Source organism: Mus caroli, unplaced genomic scaffold (assembly GCF_978045245.1).
Source record: "Mus caroli unplaced genomic scaffold, Mus_caroli_1 scaffold_8, whole genome shotgun sequence".
Lineage (NCBI taxonomy): Eukaryota > Metazoa > Chordata > Mammalia > Rodentia > Muridae > Mus > Mus caroli.
This window is the reverse complement of record NW_028227263.1, coordinates 44,378,094-44,395,266: the sequence shown is the minus strand read 5'-3', so window position 1 is coordinate 44,395,266 and position 17,173 is coordinate 44,378,094. Positions and strand designations below refer to the sequence as shown.

At 47.7% G+C, this 17,173-nt stretch overlaps 1 protein-coding gene across 8 annotated transcripts in view; it reads left to right on the top strand.

Moving 5' to 3' along the window:
- The window catches only part of Numa1 (nuclear mitotic apparatus protein 1), a 76,181-nt gene that overhangs the window by 52,700 nt on the left and 6,308 nt on the right, over positions 1-17,173 (top strand). For 7 of the 8 annotated variants that reach the window (XM_021166222.3, XM_085841466.1, XM_085841467.1 and 4 more), the window contains exons 6-16: positions 994-1,074; positions 1,608-1,695; positions 3,060-3,177; positions 3,800-3,957; positions 4,221-4,338; positions 4,427-4,544; positions 4,840-4,980; positions 6,355-6,477; positions 6,582-9,941; positions 10,579-10,620; positions 15,866-15,934. In XM_021166222.3, the coding sequence (XP_021021881.1) occupies positions 994-1,074; positions 1,608-1,695; positions 3,060-3,177; positions 3,800-3,957; positions 4,221-4,338; positions 4,427-4,544; positions 4,840-4,980; positions 6,355-6,477; positions 6,582-9,941; positions 10,579-10,620; positions 15,866-15,934 (4,416 nt within the window). The remainder of the gene's footprint in view (positions 1-993; positions 1,075-1,607; positions 1,696-3,059; positions 3,178-3,799; positions 3,958-4,220; positions 4,339-4,426; positions 4,545-4,839; positions 4,981-6,354; positions 6,478-6,581; positions 9,942-10,578; positions 10,621-15,865; positions 15,935-17,173) is intronic. The other variant, XM_029479349.2, reaches the window with a different exon arrangement.

Genomic DNA, 17,173 nt, shown 5'->3' with positions numbered 1-17,173 from the left:
TTTGTCTAAGGATTCTGTAAGCCCATGATCTCTGACAAACAACTTTACTTGACCAACACTGATACCCAGGATGGAAGGTTGGTTCTCACTCAGTGGTCATCATATTTTTCTTTCAAGCTTAGTTGACTTCATTTCTTTTTCTGGTGTGAATAATCCCTTAAGTTTTATGCTCAGTTATGTTCCATAAGTTGAGGAATTCAGCTGTGTAGAAATTTTTGCACTATGAGCATCAAGCCCCTGAATTTATTTATTTATTATTATTGTTATTGTTATTATCGTCATCCCTGAAACAGGGTTTTTCTGTGTATCCCCGGCTATCCTAGAGCTCATTTTATAGACCAGGCTGACTTCAAATGAGATCCACTGCCTTTGCCTCCCAAGCGCTGGGATTAAAGTTTTGAGTCACCACTTGCCTGCCTGGTGAGTGAGCCCTTGGATTTATTTTGGAAAAAAAGGAGACTCCTTGTTTTTTTTTTTTTTTTAAAGATTTATTCATTTATTATATGTAAGTTCACTGTAGCTATCTTCAGACACTCCAGAAGAGGGCGCCAGATCTCGTTACGGATGGTTGTGAGCCACCATGTGGTTGCTGGGATTTGAACTCCTGACCTTCGGAAGAGCAGTCGGGGGCTTTTATCCACTGAGCCATCTCACCAGCCCCGAGACTCCTTGTTTTAAACATTTATTTTTATGTGCATTGGTGTTTTGCCTGCATGTATGTCTGTGTGAGGGTGAAGATGAAGATTCCCCTGGAACTGGACTTACAGACAGTTAAGAGCTGTCATGTGGTTGCTGGGAATTGAACCCGGGTCCTCTAGAAGAGTAGCCAGTGCTTTTAACCACTGAGCCGTCACTCCACCTGGGACTATTAAGGATAGTGAGTTGGGACTGCTAATAGGACTTCTGAAGGAGACTAACTCAAAACAGCTCAGAGTGGAAACACTAGAAAGAGATCTACTGCACTCAGTCACTGCACCTTTGTTTGGCTTCTAGATGATAATGCTGTTTTTATATCAGTCCACCATGAGCTCCAGAAACCTCCGGGACTGGGAGCAGTTTGAATATGGGGTTCAGGTAGGCTTTTGTGCTTTTATCCCATTTGCCAGCCCAGCCTGGGCTTCCCTCACCCAAACCCTTCTCTTTAAATAAAAATTATTATTCTCTAAAGAGGTAATATTTGTAATATTGGCAACCATTCATTGTTTAAAAGACAAAAAACAGAAAATGTTTAAGTACAAAGAAGGAAATGATATTGCAGTAATGTTATTCCCCAACTATTCAGTCTACATGCTTTGAATTGTCCTGTATTTGGAGATGGTGTAGGTTTACAGCTTTTTCTATGTGTGTCCTTATCGGTGTGTTTGCCACTCCACTTATTTTTTTTCCTCTGCCAGGGGTTATTTGCAAGAAGTCAGCAAAGTGATGTCTAAAAGCTTTCTGGTAGGGGAAGAACAGGTAGAACCAGCGTGTTGTGGGCAGGCCATGAAGTTTCAGCTTTAGTGAGGGTGGAGAAGGACCTAGCAGGCCCTGGGGTTAGCACTGCTGGGAGGTCCTGAGCCTCCCTTGACAGCTGTCACAGTGATGATGCTTCTCTCCCTGTGGCACAGGCTGAGTTAGCTGTCATCCTGAAGTTTATGCTGGATCATGAGGAGTCACTAAACCTTACTGAAGACTTAGAGAATTTCTTGGAGAAAGGTAAGGCCACTTGTGAAGATCCACTCTCTCTGAGCAAAGGACTGCTGACCTCTGACCTCAGCGTGGCACAGAGTTAGTATGCAGGAGTCACCTGTGATGGAAGGTGATTTCTGAGCCATGTGCTAACACCTTAATCTGGAGTGGCACCATGCTGCCTGACAGTAGCTCTCAGGATGCTTGTAAGTGGTCGCCTCTACGTTCTGGTGACCTTGACTCCCACTTCTCACATTGTTCTGTGTACCTTTTACTTGGTTTTATTTTTACTTTTTCTTATACGTATGGTATGGGGGTTTTGACTACATGTGTATCTGAATACCAAGTGTGTGCCTGGTGCCCACAGAGGCCAGAAGAGGGCATGGGATCCCTTGGAACTGGAGTAACTACTTTGAGTTGTAAGCCATCATGTGGATATTGAACTTGGGACTGCTTGACCAGCTAAGCTATCTATCCATACCCTTATTTTTTGTCTTTTAAACTGTAGGCTTAGAAGTTGAAGTTAAACATCTTTTGTAAACCTTGAAAAAGGTTTCCCTTCATGCAGCTCATGTTCTAGGTGGGACTCAGGTACAGACAAACCAGTAAGCCTAAGTCCAGGGACTAAGTGTAGATGTAAGTGTCTCACAGAGTGAGAGTTTGCCATGTCTCATGAGCAGGTCAGCTGCTGCTACTGGGACTCTGTGCCATAGTTTTGGACAAGTTCTTTTCTGGCTATTGAACTTGGGATTCTTCATGTTTGGGTTCATAAGGTGAAGATGTTAAGAATGGGAGTCTAGGATGTAAGAAAGTTCTCTGAGTCAGATATAGATTTGCAGGCCAGCTTGTCAGCCATTGAATCTGTAGGCACTGGGCAGAGCAAAGAGGGCCCATCAAATCTCTGGGAAGAGAGAGAAGAGGGGTGGTTAGAGGTAGTAAAGTCCTGAGAAAGTGGTTGTGGGAACCAAGAGAAGACGTTATTCTATACCTTGGTGATATGAGAGCTAGGAGTGGAAAAGTGTCCACAGAGTCTGGTGGCACCAATACAAGCTCTTAGGGTCTGTGGCAGACTTGGTGCTGGGCTCTCATGGCCTCTGTAGTATTGGCAATAGGACTCTCTCCAGTGTCTGAGTATGAGGGGAACTTCCTCATTCCACCATGCTCATTTGAATACTTTTCTCTGAGGAAGTGGAAGCTTTGCACCTTGATTTTAGTCAAAGACCTTGATCTCATTGATCAGGGTCTGCCTAGGAATTGCCTCTTGAGCTTACATGTGAGTGTCTTTTGTAGAGTCACACTTACTAAGGTAGCGTGTCTGTTATGAGAAGGTGAAGAGCTGTTCACCCCCTTACTAACTGTTTCCGGTTTGTTTGCCTGCTTCTTACCTGTAGTTCCTTACACCCATGCCAGCACCCTCTCAGAAGAGCTTTCTCCACCCAGCCACCAGGCCAAGAGGAAGATTCGCTTCCTAGAAATACAGAGGATTGCTTCATCTTCCAGTGAGAACAAGTATGTTCTGGGCCTGTCTCCCTAGGTTGGTAGCTTCACATCCTTCTAGTTGGTCCTTGGATGTGGAGGCTGAGCTGTTAGGCCGCCTTTTACAGCAGTAGGAGCTGCTTTGAGGGTGTGTAGATTTGGGATCTGTCATAAGTTAGCCTTCCCTCAAGAGCAGGTCACTGTTTATGGAAATCCCTTCCTCCTTGGAAAATACATGTTTGCATTCTTCTTTTTAAAGATTTTATTATATCTATGTACACTGTAGCTGTCTTCACACACACCAGATGAGGGCATCAGATCTCATTACAGGTGGTTGTAAGCCACCATGTGGTTGCTGGGATTTGAACTCAGGACCTCTTGAAGAGCAGTCAGTGCTTTTAATTGCTGAGCCGTCTCTCCAGCCCCACGTTTGCATTCCTAAGCCAGGAAATTAAGGCATGGAGGAGGGAGAAGAAAAGATTCTCCAGGTCATCTTCTGAGACATGAGGTAGCCTGGCAGATAAAGAACCCAGGCACATTGGCCTCCCAAACCAAACACTGGTTATGGTCACTGCTGCCCCATCCCGAGCTGCTGCTGGTTACTTTGAACCTTAGACTCTCACCCTGGAATCTTTGCCATCTCCTCCTTCCTTAGCTTCCTCTCAGGTTCTCCATCCTCACCTATGGGCGACATACTGCAGACCCCACAGTTCCAGATGAGACGACTGAAGAAGCAGCTGGCAGACGAGAGGAGCAACAGAGATGACCTGGAGCTGGAGCTGTCTGAGAGTCTCAAGCTCCTCACTGAGAAGGGTGGGTACCTGACAGAGGGTGTGGGTACTGGTGATGGGGAGCATTTGGGATGCCTTGGTGACAGCTTTGCCTGCCATGGTGTCCCTTCTGTTGACTGTGGAGTTTCAAGATCATCGCTGGCACAAATATCAGTCTGACCTGGTAGACACTGGGTTCAGTTCCTTTCCTGTGTCCCTTTTCTGTGGCACGGATACTGTGCTTCCTTTGCTGTCTTCTGTACCCTGGATCTTTGCTGACTCTGTCTCCTTCCTTGTCCTGGACAGACGCGCAGATCGCCATGATGCAGCAGCGCATTGATCACCTGGCTCTACTGAATGAGAAGCAGGCAGCCAGCTCTCAGGAGCCCAGTGAGCTTGAGGAGCTCCGTGGCAAGAATGAAAGGTATGGCTCTCCCTACCATCCTTCCAGCATCCACTCTTGTGCTAGCGAGGTGCGGACCACACCATTCTCACAGCTCCTCTCCTGGCAGCCTCACTGTGCGGCTGCACGAGACTTTGAAGCAGTGTCAGAACTTGAAGACCGAGAAGAGCCAGATGGATCGAAAGATTAGCCAGCTTTCTGAGGAGAATGGGGACCTTTCCTTTAAGGTGAGTGGGGCTGGCTGTGCATAGAGGCCCCTCAGGGCTGAAGTGGTCTGGAAGTTTCCCCAAGAAGGTTGAGAAGACTGTCTAGAACCTGGCTTTGGATTTTAGTCACTTTCTTTGTTACTGGTTTCTTGAAGGGTGCTCAGGCTGCTCTAAGTGATGATGTATGTTTCTGAATGAGAGATGTAATTGGCTGTGATTGGATTGAAGATGGGGAAGGATTGTTGGGGCCCCGGGGTCTGGGTTTCAAGGAATTTCTGTGGAGAGGTGCCAACTTTTCACCCTGCTTATATCTCAGGTGCGAGAGTTTGCAAACCACTTGCAACAACTGCAAGGTGCATTCAATGACCTGATAGAGGAGCACAGCAAGGCTTCTCAGGAGTGGGCAGAGAAGCAGGCTCGTCTGGAAAATGAGCTCAGCACAGCCCTCCAGGATAAGGTAACCCTCAGCTCTGGAGCTGTTCACGTTTCCCACATGTAGTTCACCAGTCTGCTGGGTCCTGGAGTGATGAGCGCTGCCTTCTCAGGGTTTGGTAGTGGTCTTTTTTTTTGTTTGTTTTTTTTCAAGACAGGGTTTCTCTGTGCAGTCCTAGCTGTCCTCAGACTGGAACTCACTCTGTAGACCAGGATCACCTCGAACTCAGAAATCCGCCTGCCTCTGCCTCCCAAGTGCTGAGATTACAGGCATGCGCCACCACTGCCCAGCGCAGCGGTAGTGTTTTTTATAGTCAGAGTGCAGTATACCTGTGACTCTGTGATGTGTGAAGTGTGAATCTTGGAGAAGTTTATCAGCCTCTGAAGGGACTGATGCTTTGTTAACTGTTGTGTGCTTGAAGGGCAGCTCATGAGCTCTTAGTGAATTAGTTGTGATTTCAGGTTGGGTTTCTTTGCTGAAACGCTTAATGTCAGAAGCATATCAGAGGATATTATCTCTGGAATATTTGCATAGACAGTATTAAAGTTGCTCATCCCTTTATCTAATATCTAAATCACTCTGAACTTTAGTTTTTTAAAGTCCCTAGCTCTGTAGCTCAAGCTGGTTTTGGACTCTGTTCTCTACTCTTTTCCTCCTGGGTGCCAGAGTTGTAAGATTCTGCCACAATTATTTGTTAAAATTTTAAAACTCTTTTTGGTATCTTGTTTGGAGCTCAAAAGGTTTTGGGTTTGGGATTGTTGGATTCCAGATTTCAGACTAGGGGTGCCCAATCTGCATTACTGTTGTTACTAAGAGCCCAGCTCTGCTACTTCCTAACCTAGTAGCTCTTGGGCCTATCACTTAGAGTCTGGAATCATGAGTGTTTTTTGTAAAAGAGACAGTAGAGACTCCCTGTGAGCCCCGTGGGTGGGTCAGGAGGTCAGAGCATGTTACTTTGTGCCCACAACTGAGGGGGAGTAGATGTCAGGCTGGGGCAGATGAGGCTGGGCTGGCTTAGATGCCTGGGGTTGCTTTTTAAGCATTTGGGTAGTATCTGAGTCAAGGTTTGTCTGAGGAAGGCTACATGGTATGTAGGCTTTGCATATTTTGACTTAGATTTATGAATGTAATTGGGAGTAGAAAGTCAGGTTCTCAAAAAATCCAGACCTGTGGTTTCTGTTGATATGCAGGGTCTGGGGAGCACAGGTTGGTTTTTGAACTCTTCATTTTCAAGTCTCAGTTTCTTGAGTTTTGGGGAGCCCTTACTCCCAGCTCAGACCCATGGTTTCTGAGAATTTTCTTCTGAGCCAGGGCAAAGGAAAATATAGGAGATAAGATGACTGAGTCTCTGGTGACTGTTGTACGTGTCTGTTTACACGGTCTCTTGCTTACTCCAAGAAATGTCTTGAAGAGAAGAATGAAATTCTTCAGGGAAAGCTTTCCCAGCTGGAAGATCAAGCAACTCGGCTGCAGGAGAGCCCAGCCCCGGAGAAGGGTGAGGTGCTAGGAGACGCCTTGCAGGTAGGAAAAGACAGACAGACAGTAAGGCCATCTGATAGGGCTGATTCTTGGTGTTCTCTGATAGGGTTGATCCCCATTTTGTCTCTGTTTCTTTATCCCAATAGCTGGACACCCTGAAGCAAGAGGCAGCCAAACTTGCCACAGACAACACCCAGCTCCAAACCCGAGTAGAGACTCTGGAGTGTGAACGTGGCAAGCAGGAAGCCCAGCTGCTTGCTGAACGGAGCCGCTTTGAAGAAGAAAAGCAGCAGCTGGCCAGCTTGATTGCTGACCTGCAGAGCTCCGTCTCTAACCTCAGCCAGGCCAAAGAGGAGCTAGAGCAAGCCTCCCAGGCCCAAGGGGCTCAGCTCACTGCCCAGTTGACCTCTATGACTGGGCTCAATGCCACTCTGCAGCAGCGAGATCAAGAGCTGGCCAGTCTGAAAGAACAGGCCAAAAAGGAACAGGCTCAGATGCTACAGACCATGCAAGAGCAAGAACAGGCTGCCCAGGGCCTCCGCCAGCAGGTGGAGCAGCTGAGCAGCAGCCTGAAGCTGAAGGAGCAGCAATTGGAAGAGGCAGCCAAGGAGCAGGAGGCAACCAGACAGGATCATGCCCAGCAACTGGCCATCGTTGCTGAGGCTCAAGAGGCCTCTCTAAGGGAACGGGATACAGCTCGCCAGAAGCTAGAAACAGTGGAGAAGGAGAAGGATGCCAAGCTAGAGAGTCTGCAGCAGCAACTTCAGGCTGCCAATGATGCTAGGGACAGTGCGCAGACCTCAGTCACACAGGCTCAGCAGGAAAAGGCAGAGCTGAGCCAAAAGATAGGAGAGCTCCATGCCTGCATTGAAGCTTCCCACCAGGAACAGTGTCAGGCTCAAGCTCGTGTGACAGAGCTAGAAGCCCAGCTGAAAGCTGAGCAGCAAAAAACAACTGAGAGAGAAAAGGTGGTTCAGGAGAAGGCCCAGCTCCAGGAGCAGCTCCGGACCCTTGAGGAGTCTTTGAAGATTACCAAAGGCAGCCTTGAAGAAGAGAAACGCAGGGCTGCAGATGCCCTGAAGGAGCAGCAGTGCCGTGCCACTGAGATGGAGGCAGAGTCTCGAAGCCTGATGGAACAGCGGGAGCGGGAACAGAAGGAGTTAGAGCAAGAGAAGGCTGGGCGAAAGGGGCTGGAGGCCCGGATACAGCAGCTTGAAGAGGCTCATCAGGCTGAGACTGAAGCCTTACGGCATGAGCTGGCAGAGGCCACAGCTTCCCAGCACAGAGCTGAGAATGAGTGTGAGCGGCTTATCAGAGAGGTTGAGAGCCGGCAGAAGCGGTTTGAAGCTAGACAGCAAGAGGAGGCAAGGTACGGTGCCATGTTCCAGGAACAGCTGATGGCTTTGAAAGGGGAGAAGACTGGCCAAGAGGTCCAGGAGGAGGCAGTAGAGATTCACAGTGAAGGCCAGCCAGGTCAGCAGCAGAGTCAGCTAGCCCAGCTTCATGCCAGTCTGGCCAAAGCCATCCAGCAGGTCCAGGAGAAGGAAGTGAGAGCACAGAAGCTGGTAGATGATCTCTCAGCTCTGCAGGAGAAGATGGCTGCCACTAACAAGGAGGTGGCCCGTCTGAAGACCTTGGTGCTCAAGGCAGGTGAGCAGCAGGAAACAGCCTCACTTGAACTGCTCAAAGAACCCCCAAGAGCTGCAAACAGAGCGTCTGACTGGCTAGGAGAACAGCAGGAACGGCCATTCTCTAGCACACAGGCAGCAGTAAAAGCTATGGAGCATGAAGCTGAGCAGATGGGCGGTGAACTGGAGAGGCTGCGGTCAGCACTGATGAAGAGCCAGGACCAGCAGCAAGAGGAGCGTGGGCATCAGGAAAGGGAAGTAGCACGGCTGACCCAGGAGCGGGGCCAGGCCCAGGCTGACCTGGCTCAGGAGAAGGCAGCCAAGGCAGAGCTGGAGATGCGACTGCAGAACACCCTCAATGAGCAGCGTGTGGAGTTTGCTGCCCTACAGGAAGCACTGGCCCATGCCCTGACAGAAAAGGAAGGGAAAGACCAAGAGCTTGCCAAACTTCGAGGGCAAGAGGCAGCTCAAAGAACAGAGCTGAAGGAGCTTCAACAGACTTTGGAACAGCTGAAAATACAGTTAGTGAAGAAAGAAAAAGAGCACCCTGCAAGGGGTACCAGTGGAGAAGATGCTTCTGACCCAGGAACCCAGTTGGAGACAGCTGGAAAGACAGATGCACCAGGCCCTGAGTTGCAGGCACTTCGGGCAGAGATCAGTAAGCTAGAGCAGCAGTGTCAGCAGCAGCAGCAACAGGTGGAAGGCCTGACACACAGCCTCAAGTCTGAGCGGGCTTGCCGGGCCGAGCAAGACAAAGCCCTGGAGACATTGCAGGGCGAGTTAGAAGAGAAGGCTCGAGAGCTAGGGCATAATCAGGCTGCCTCAGCTTCAGCTCAGAGAGAGTTGCAAGCTCTCCGTGCTAAAGCCCAGGACCATAGCAAAGCTGAGGAAGAGTGGAAGGCCCAGGTAGCCCGGGGCCAGCAGGAGGCTGAAAGAAAAAGCAGTCTTATCAGCAGCTTGGAAGAGGAGGTATCCATCCTGAATCGCCAAGTCCTAGAGAAGGAAGGGGAGAGCAAGGAGTTGAAGCGCCTGGTTGTAGCTGAATCCGAGAAGAGCCAGAAGCTGGAAGAGAGGCTGCGCCTGCTTCAAGTAGAAACAGCCAGCAATAGTGCCAGGGCAGCAGAACGCAGCTCAGCTCTACGAGAGGAGGTCCAGAGCCTCCGGGAAGAGGTGGAAAAACAGCGTGTAGTTTCAGAGAACTCGCGTCAGGAGTTGGCCTCACAAGCAGAGCGAGCTGAGGAGTTGGGCCAAGAATTGAAGGCCTGGCAGGAGAAGTTTTTCCAGAAGGAACAAGCTCTCTCTGCCTTGCAGCTGGAGCACACCAGCACACAGGCCCTGGTAAGTGAGCTGCTGCCTACCAAGCACCTTTGTCAGCAGCTGCAAGCTGAGCAAGCGGCTGCGGAGAAGCGCTTCCGGGAGGAGCTTGAGCAGAGCAAGCAGGCAGCTGGTGGGCTCCAGGCAGAGCTGATGCGGGCCCAGCGGGAGCTCGGAGAGCTAGGATCTTTGCGGCAGAAGATTGTTGAGCAGGAGCGAGCAGCCCAGCAGCTGCGGGCAGAGAAGGCCAGCTATGCAGAACAGCTGAGCATGCTGAAGAAGGCCCATGGCCTGCTGGCAGAGGAGAACAGGGGGCTGGGAGAGCGGGCCAACCTTGGCCGGCAGTTTCTGGAAGTAGAACTAGATCAAGCCCGGGAGAAATATGTCCAGGAGTTGGCTGCCGTGCGTACTGATGCTGAGACCCACCTGGCTGAAATGCGACAAGAAGCGCAGAGTACTAGCCGGGAGCTGGAGGTGATGACTGCCAAGTATGAAGGTGCCAAGGTGAAGGTCCTAGAGGAAAGGCAGAGGTTCCAAGAAGAGAGGCAGAAACTCACCGCCCAGGTAAGGTGTCCATGCTATGTGCTCTGCATTCTGTAGCCCTCCTCTTGCCTCCCATCCCAGATCTATCTATACTGCAGTCGCCTGCCTGCCTTTGTTTACTGAGTAGCAGAAAAAGAAAAGTAGTGACTAGTAGAATCCCACGTGTGTGTGAAAGAGGATGTTAATGAAATGGCAGACAGTGGTGGGGCATGCCTGTACTCCCAGCACTTAGGAGGCTAAGTCAGGAGGAAGATCATGTTTTTGAGGCCACACAGGGGTTGCATAGTTGGACCCTATTTGAACTTCCCCAGTCACCCCCCATCCTCCAATAAGGACAATACCCATGGCCTCCTTTTCTTTGAAAGCTGATTCTGAACAGTAAGTTGACTAGCTTTTTGTTTCTTTGGTGTTTTAAAACAGAATCTAATGTAGCTCAGGTTAACCTTGAACTCACTATATATGTAAAGATGGCCTTGCACTCTTGATCTTCCTGCCTTTTCCTCCCAAGTGTTGTGATCTCAGGTTGTGTTAATATGTCCTGTTACCTGAATCCAGTTGGCCTACACTCCCATTCTCTGGGTGAAGTATCAGAGCCCAAGTGAGGTCAGTCTGGCAGTGGCTGCATCTCACTGTCTCCATTACTTCTCCCCATGCACAGGTGGAACAACTAGAGGTATTTCAAAGAGAGCAGACTAAGCAGGTAATGCCTGGGGTTCTCGATAAATGCTGGCTGCTTAAGCGGTGACCAGTCTCAGTGCATGACCCCGGCTGCAGCTTGCTCCGCCAGCTCCTGTTGTGAACTGTTTGTGAAAGGCAGGGTCAAGCCATGGAGTCCAGGCCCAGGCTGCCCAGGAGTACAGTGTTATAGGCCCTCTCTGTGGCCTCATCCTACCCATCCCAGGTCGGCCTCTCCACTTCTGTCCTTTCTTTCACCTATCAGAGTCAAGAAGTAGGTGTCATCTTTCCTGGTGACAACAAAACCTCCCAAGTCCCGTTTTGAGTCAAGGAGACTAATCCAAGAGGAAGCACACAGATTTATATGGCTTTGTTTACATTATTGCCCTTCTTCCCTACAAGTTTCCAAGGTATGAAGGTGACAAATGAGGCAGCCCTTGGAGGATAGGGAACTCAACCAGCTCAGAAGATTCAACCACTATACTCTGGAGCCTCATCCCAGAGCCATACTCACATAGAGCTTTCTGGAACAGGAGAAGTAGAAAGGGTCTTCCGCAGATAGGCCATGCGATCTCTGCCTCCATCCTCCTCAGGCCTCTCTGTCCTCCCTAGTTGGTAGGCTACAGAGCTGATATTTAGTAATCTTCCTGCATAGGCCTGTAGGACAGAAGAGGACCCTAGATCTCATTACAGATGGTTGTGAACCACCTTGTGGTTGCTGGGAATTGAACTCAGGACCCCTGAAAGAGAAGACAGTGCCCTTGACCTCTGAGCCATCTCTCCAACCCCAGAACACTTTCTCCACTCTCCCTCCTAGTCTCTTCAGGCATTCTAAGAAAATGGGATAATCAGATTGGAAAGCAAGCAGTTAGCAATGGAGCCTTTTGCCTCTTTCCTCTGCTGCCTGTTCATGCCTAAGTTCCCATAATGCTTGGAGGAAACATGGGTGCTTGTGGCCGTTATGATCCCCTCGCTCTTTGTGGCAGTTGGGGGAGGGGCTTGGGATTGTGTGCTGCCCTGCTCCTGTCTCCAGCATTCTTTTCTCCCAGTGCTAACCACAGTGGCCATGCTGCTAGCCTCTCTAACAGCCTTGGAGATTGGAAAGAGGTCTGGGGGCTTTGCTTCAGCTATTTTGGGGGAGGAGGGAGAAATGAATGTACTTTGACAATGTGTTAGCACCAGAGTAGGTGGCCTGTTATTTCCTTTTTTTTTTTTTTTTATTCTTTGTGTATGAGTGTTTACCTATATAGGTATATATATATATGCATTATATGCATGCCTGCTGCCTGCAGGAACTAGAAGAGGATTTTAGATCCCCTGAAACTGGGGTGATAGTTCATTTTGAGCTAGCATTTGGGAGCTGGGAACCAAACCTGGGTCTTCTACAAGAACTCATAGAACGTATAACCACTTAGTCATCTCTCCAAACCCCATAGGTGCTCTGTTCTTGCCCCAAGCTTTCTAGGTTGGGCTTGGGGAGTAGGATATAGTAGAGATGTACAGAGATGGTGACTCTGAAGAGTCAGGTATTTGTTTTGGTGGTGGTTTGGTCAGGTGACCCTGGTAACATCTATTTGGGGCCACCTCAGGCCCTGACAACCTTTGGACAGCAGGGTGTTACCTATGTAGAGAAAGGGCCTGAGGATAATAATGGGTGGGAGAAACCCTCTGGTTGGTCAGAGGAACACAACTGATTGAGTCTATATTTATCAAAAGGAGATGTGTTACAGTAGCTTACATGCTATGGTCTGGCTATTTCAACAATAGCTGTCTTTTGATGGAAGAGAAAATAATCTGGTGGCAATTCAGTCCATAAAGCTGATGCTTCAGCTGATCTTTGGTCTGTATTGGAGTCCCAAAAAAGTAGGCTCTAATACCCACAGAGGTATGTCTCAACAGTAGGATAGATAAACTTGCCAGCAAGATCGAGAGCACGAAGGCAAAAGGCAAAGCTTCCTTCTGTGTCCTTTGATATGGGCTGCCAGCAGAAGATGTGGCCCAGATGTAGAGTGGTTCTTCCCACCTCAGATGATCCAGTCAAGAAAGCCCTCATAGCTGTGCGCGGCTGCTTGGGTTTTATTTGATTGCAGATGTTCAAGTTCAAAGCCAAGATTAGCCATTATGGACAAGTCCACCTTCTGTCAGCTTGACCCATGGTCATATCTCCTTATGCTTCATTAAATTCCCAAGTGAAAATAACTAGATCATAATTATGCCTATCAGGCAATATCTATCCCATGTACAACTGCAAATGTATTATATATTTTAGAGTAGATGGCACTGTTCCATGAGGGTCATTCTTCTAGTGTCTCACAACTTAAAAATTACCACTGATACTATCCTTTTTTATGTTGCATCACATGATAAACTAAGGAATGAAAAGACAAATAGCTATTTTAAATGTCTATATATACACAAACATTATTTTAGCAAAATATGAAAAAACACTTCTGTCAGTTCTAATTCTTGTTTCTATAGCTGGTCCCTTGGCTTTAGCTCAGCCGCTCTCAACCTGTAGATCAAGATGTATTTGGGAGTCGGATGACCCTTCCATGGCGTCGCTTATCAGATATTGGCATTGTGATTCATAATAAGAAAATTACAGTTATGAAGTATCAGCAAAAATAATTTTATGGCCAAGGGTCACCACAATATGAGGAGCGGTATTAAAGTGTCACAACGTTAGGAAGGCTGAGAAACACTGCTTTAGCTGGTTTTCATAGCTGTATAACAACATTACTATATTGCACACTGATTGAAAGCATGTACCTAACCTTCTGGAGAACCCTCCCCCAACCCACCCGGCATTGTAGCTGGGCCTTCAAAGGCCATTCCATCATTCTCTCACAAGAGATGCTTCAGGACAGTGGAGATCATGATGAGTGGACTCCATCAACATGGGCCACTGTTGTACTTCTCTGGCTGCAAAATGAGTTAGAAGCAATACTGTGTGGAATATCATGATGTTGCATACGGTGTTCTGTAAACCTACGATGGTAGTTTTGGCAGAAGCATTTTGCTCAGGAAACGCACATCCATAACCAGAATAATTATCTACTCTAGTAAGGCAAAGCTCGGTGTCAGAGCAGATCTGACACTCAGCAGCATCTGTAACCAAGTCAGCCTTGGTGATGGAAGTCTGTATTGTTGCGTCCATGTTTAACCTCCATCTCTGCACTGTGGCCACTTTGCTTATGGACCTTCTAGGCAATGACAGGAATGGCTGGAGAAAAGAGGCTGACTGTCCATAGAATGATTATTCAACTCCTTAGCTGAAGTCACCCTTTGATTAGCATTTACATAGGACACACATATCTTCACTTCCTAGATATCTTTCTTCTTGCTCTTTCCAAGTTTCCAGCCAATCAGTCTCTGCTACAGCCCATGAATCTGAACAGTTGCACATCTGGTCATTTCTCCTTCTAAACAAAATGGATGACCATATGTACTGCCTAAAGTTCTGCACATTGTGAAGATTTCTCTTTACCTGCTGTTTTTCATGGTTGTCCCAGAAAAGGGTTGTAATGCTGCAGCTGTCCATTTCTGGATGCTGCCGACATAACGTACAGAACCATCAGTAAACCAGGTCCTAGTCTTCTCTTTTTCAGTCAGTGGATCATAGGACACACTCACTCTGTGATGCTGCTGGTGCAAGCTTGGGAGCAGAAGGCATTGTAATGGTAATAGAGACAGTAGGCATTCTCAAAGGGAGGATACTTGTCTGCAGATAATGGTAGAACCTTATTCAAAATCCCTTGAGTACCATTGGGTCTGCTGGTCCAAGTGGTAGACAGAGCAGCCTGCACAGAAGCCTGGCCCTTTTGAAGAGCCTTCTGCTGTTCCAGGCCCATACAAAGCTAGCAGCTTTTCAAGTAACTTGGTATATGGGCCAGTGTAACACACTCAAGTGAGGAATGTGCTGTCTCCAGAATCCAGATAGGCCCACTGAATGTTTTTGCTGCTTTCTTGGTGGTGGGAAGGGTCAGGTGCAATAATTTATTCTTCACTTAGAAGGAATATCTCTGTATGCCCCACCACTGGACTCCTAAGAATTTCATGAGGTAGAAGGCCCTTTAATTTTGATTGGATTTATTCCCTATCCTCTGATATCCATGTGTTACCAACAAGTCCAAAGTAGTTGCTACTTCCTGCTCACTTGGTCCAATCAGCGTAATGTCAGTATAGAGGACCAGTATGATGTTTTGTGGAAGAAACAGATAATTAAGATCCTTTCAAACTAAGTTATGACACACTGCTGTTTAATATATCCTTAAGGTAAAACTTTAAGGTATACCACTGTGCTTGTCAATTGAAAGCAAATTGTTTCTGGTGGTATTTATGGACAGGTATTGAGAAAAAGACATTTGCTGGGTCAATAGCTACATACCATGTACCAGGAGATGTGTTAATCTGCTCAAGTAAGGATACCATATCTGGTACAGCAGCTGCATTTGGAGTCACTATTTAAATTTGCAGTAGTCAAACTGTCATTCTCCATGATCCATCTGTCTCCTGCACTGGCCAGATAAGAGTTAAAGGGAGATGTAGTGGGAACCATCACCTCCGCATCTTTCCCTGCTAGAGGCAGCTCTTAATGGCCTTCCATTTGGCCTTCTCAACTATCAGAGCCCTCACTCCACAGGTGAGGGAAGCACTGGGAATTTTGCCAACTTGTAAGTATATCTAACCCAATATACATTCTGGAATACTGGCCCCACTGTGAGTTGGACTTCAGCCCAAACCCCATTAATCACCTCACCTCCATAAGCCCCTACTTTAACTGGAGGGCCACACTGATTCTTGGGGTCTCCTGGAATCAGCATTAATTCAGAACCAGTATCCAGTAGACCCAGAATGTTGGATTGTTTACTTTCTCTGGTGTACAGTCACCCTTGTAAACAGCCTCACTGGGGAAGGACTGAACTTTTATGTGTATATCAAGGTTCTTCAGGGGAAGAAGGTACTTGAATTTTGGTTTTAATTCTTCCAAGGCAAACTTAGAAATCTTTAAACTGGTTATGCATAGCCAGAACAAGAGAGTGAGGGCAAAGTACAAAAACTTCCTTCTATGTCCTTTTATGTGGGCTGTCAGCAGAAGATGTGGCCCAGATTTAAGGTGGATTTTCCTACTCAAATGATCGAATCAAGAAAAATCCCTCATAGCTGTGCCCAGTTGCTTGGGTTTTAGCTGTTTGCAGATGTGGTCTAGTTGAAAACCAAGATTAGCCATTACATCTTCATCATCTTGTTTGTTCTTTTCTGCTCCTCAGGTGGAAGAACTAAGTAAGAAGCTGACAGAGTATGACCAAGCCAGCAAGGTGCAGCAACAGAAGCTAAAGGTGGGGCAGATGTGTGATAGGCCTTTCCTCTGACTGACTCAGAATGACAGGGTGGAGGAACATCTTCTCTAAGCCCTTGGGCTATGTTAGTTTGGGGCCAGAGCAGGAAGTGTGTGTGGGGGGGGGGGGGGCGGGGGGTAGTTGCCCAGGAAACTATCCTGGGCCTCAGAAACATTGACTTTGTCTTCAGGAATCTCTGAGAGAAAAGCCTTCTATTATAGCCACTATCCTTTTTAGTTAAAAAAAATAAAATAAAAATCAAGGCATAGGTATAGTTCAGTGGTAGAGCACTAGTTCCTAGGTTCAGTTTCCAGTCGAGCACCTTAAAACAAGGGGTGGGTGGGGGCTTTTTTTTTCCAAGACAGGGTTTCTCTGTGTAGCTCTGGCTGTCTTGGAACTCACTTTGTAGACCAGGCTGGCCTCGAACTAAGAAATCTGCCTGCCTCTGCCTCCCGCCCAAGTGCTGGGGTTAAAGGCGTGCGCCACCACACCTGGCTTGACATTTTTGTAGTTCTTGATTTACCCTAGTCACATTTTCCCAGTCAATAGGTGAATGGCTAATGACAAGACAGAATAGGAGAACCAATTCCTCCATCCCAGAAAGTTCTGTGGAAAAGCCCTGTTCTAAGTAGTTGGGGTTCAAGAGCTGAGAGAGTCAACAATTCTTAGTCTTAGAATGCATTTTCCCCACCTTGGTAAGGGAGACAGGGTCTAATTATGCAGGCCAGAGCACTGGGATTACTTGGCATGTGCCATAATGACCAGCAGTTAACACTTTTAATGCTTCTAATCTTGTTGCCATCTTTGTTCCAGTGTTTGCTTTTTGTAGCTAAGCTTCCCATCCCTTCGTTAAGGGCAAAGGATCAGGTACTAGTTCCACTGGGACTTGTGTAGCACATAGTGGGTTCCAGGTAGTGGGTCTCTGAGCTTCAGTTTCCCTTCTCTGCTTCCTTGCCCATGGACTGTTCAACAACAGTGAACAATAAGTAGGTTTATCATGTTCCTTTTTAGGGGTTGTTATGAGCTAGCAGATGTAGGAGAGTGTAGGTGGGATGCATCCACCCAGTACCTGTAGTAAACAAAGCTGATATTGCAGGTTAACAGAATTAGTTGCGAGCCTGCTCTTGAGGAGTTATGGTCCCCTTAGGAGGCAGTGCTGGCATCGTAAGTGAACCAGCATCCACAGTTGTGGAGTAGGTGGATGACCTTGGTCAGTTTGTCAAAATCTCTGATCTCTTT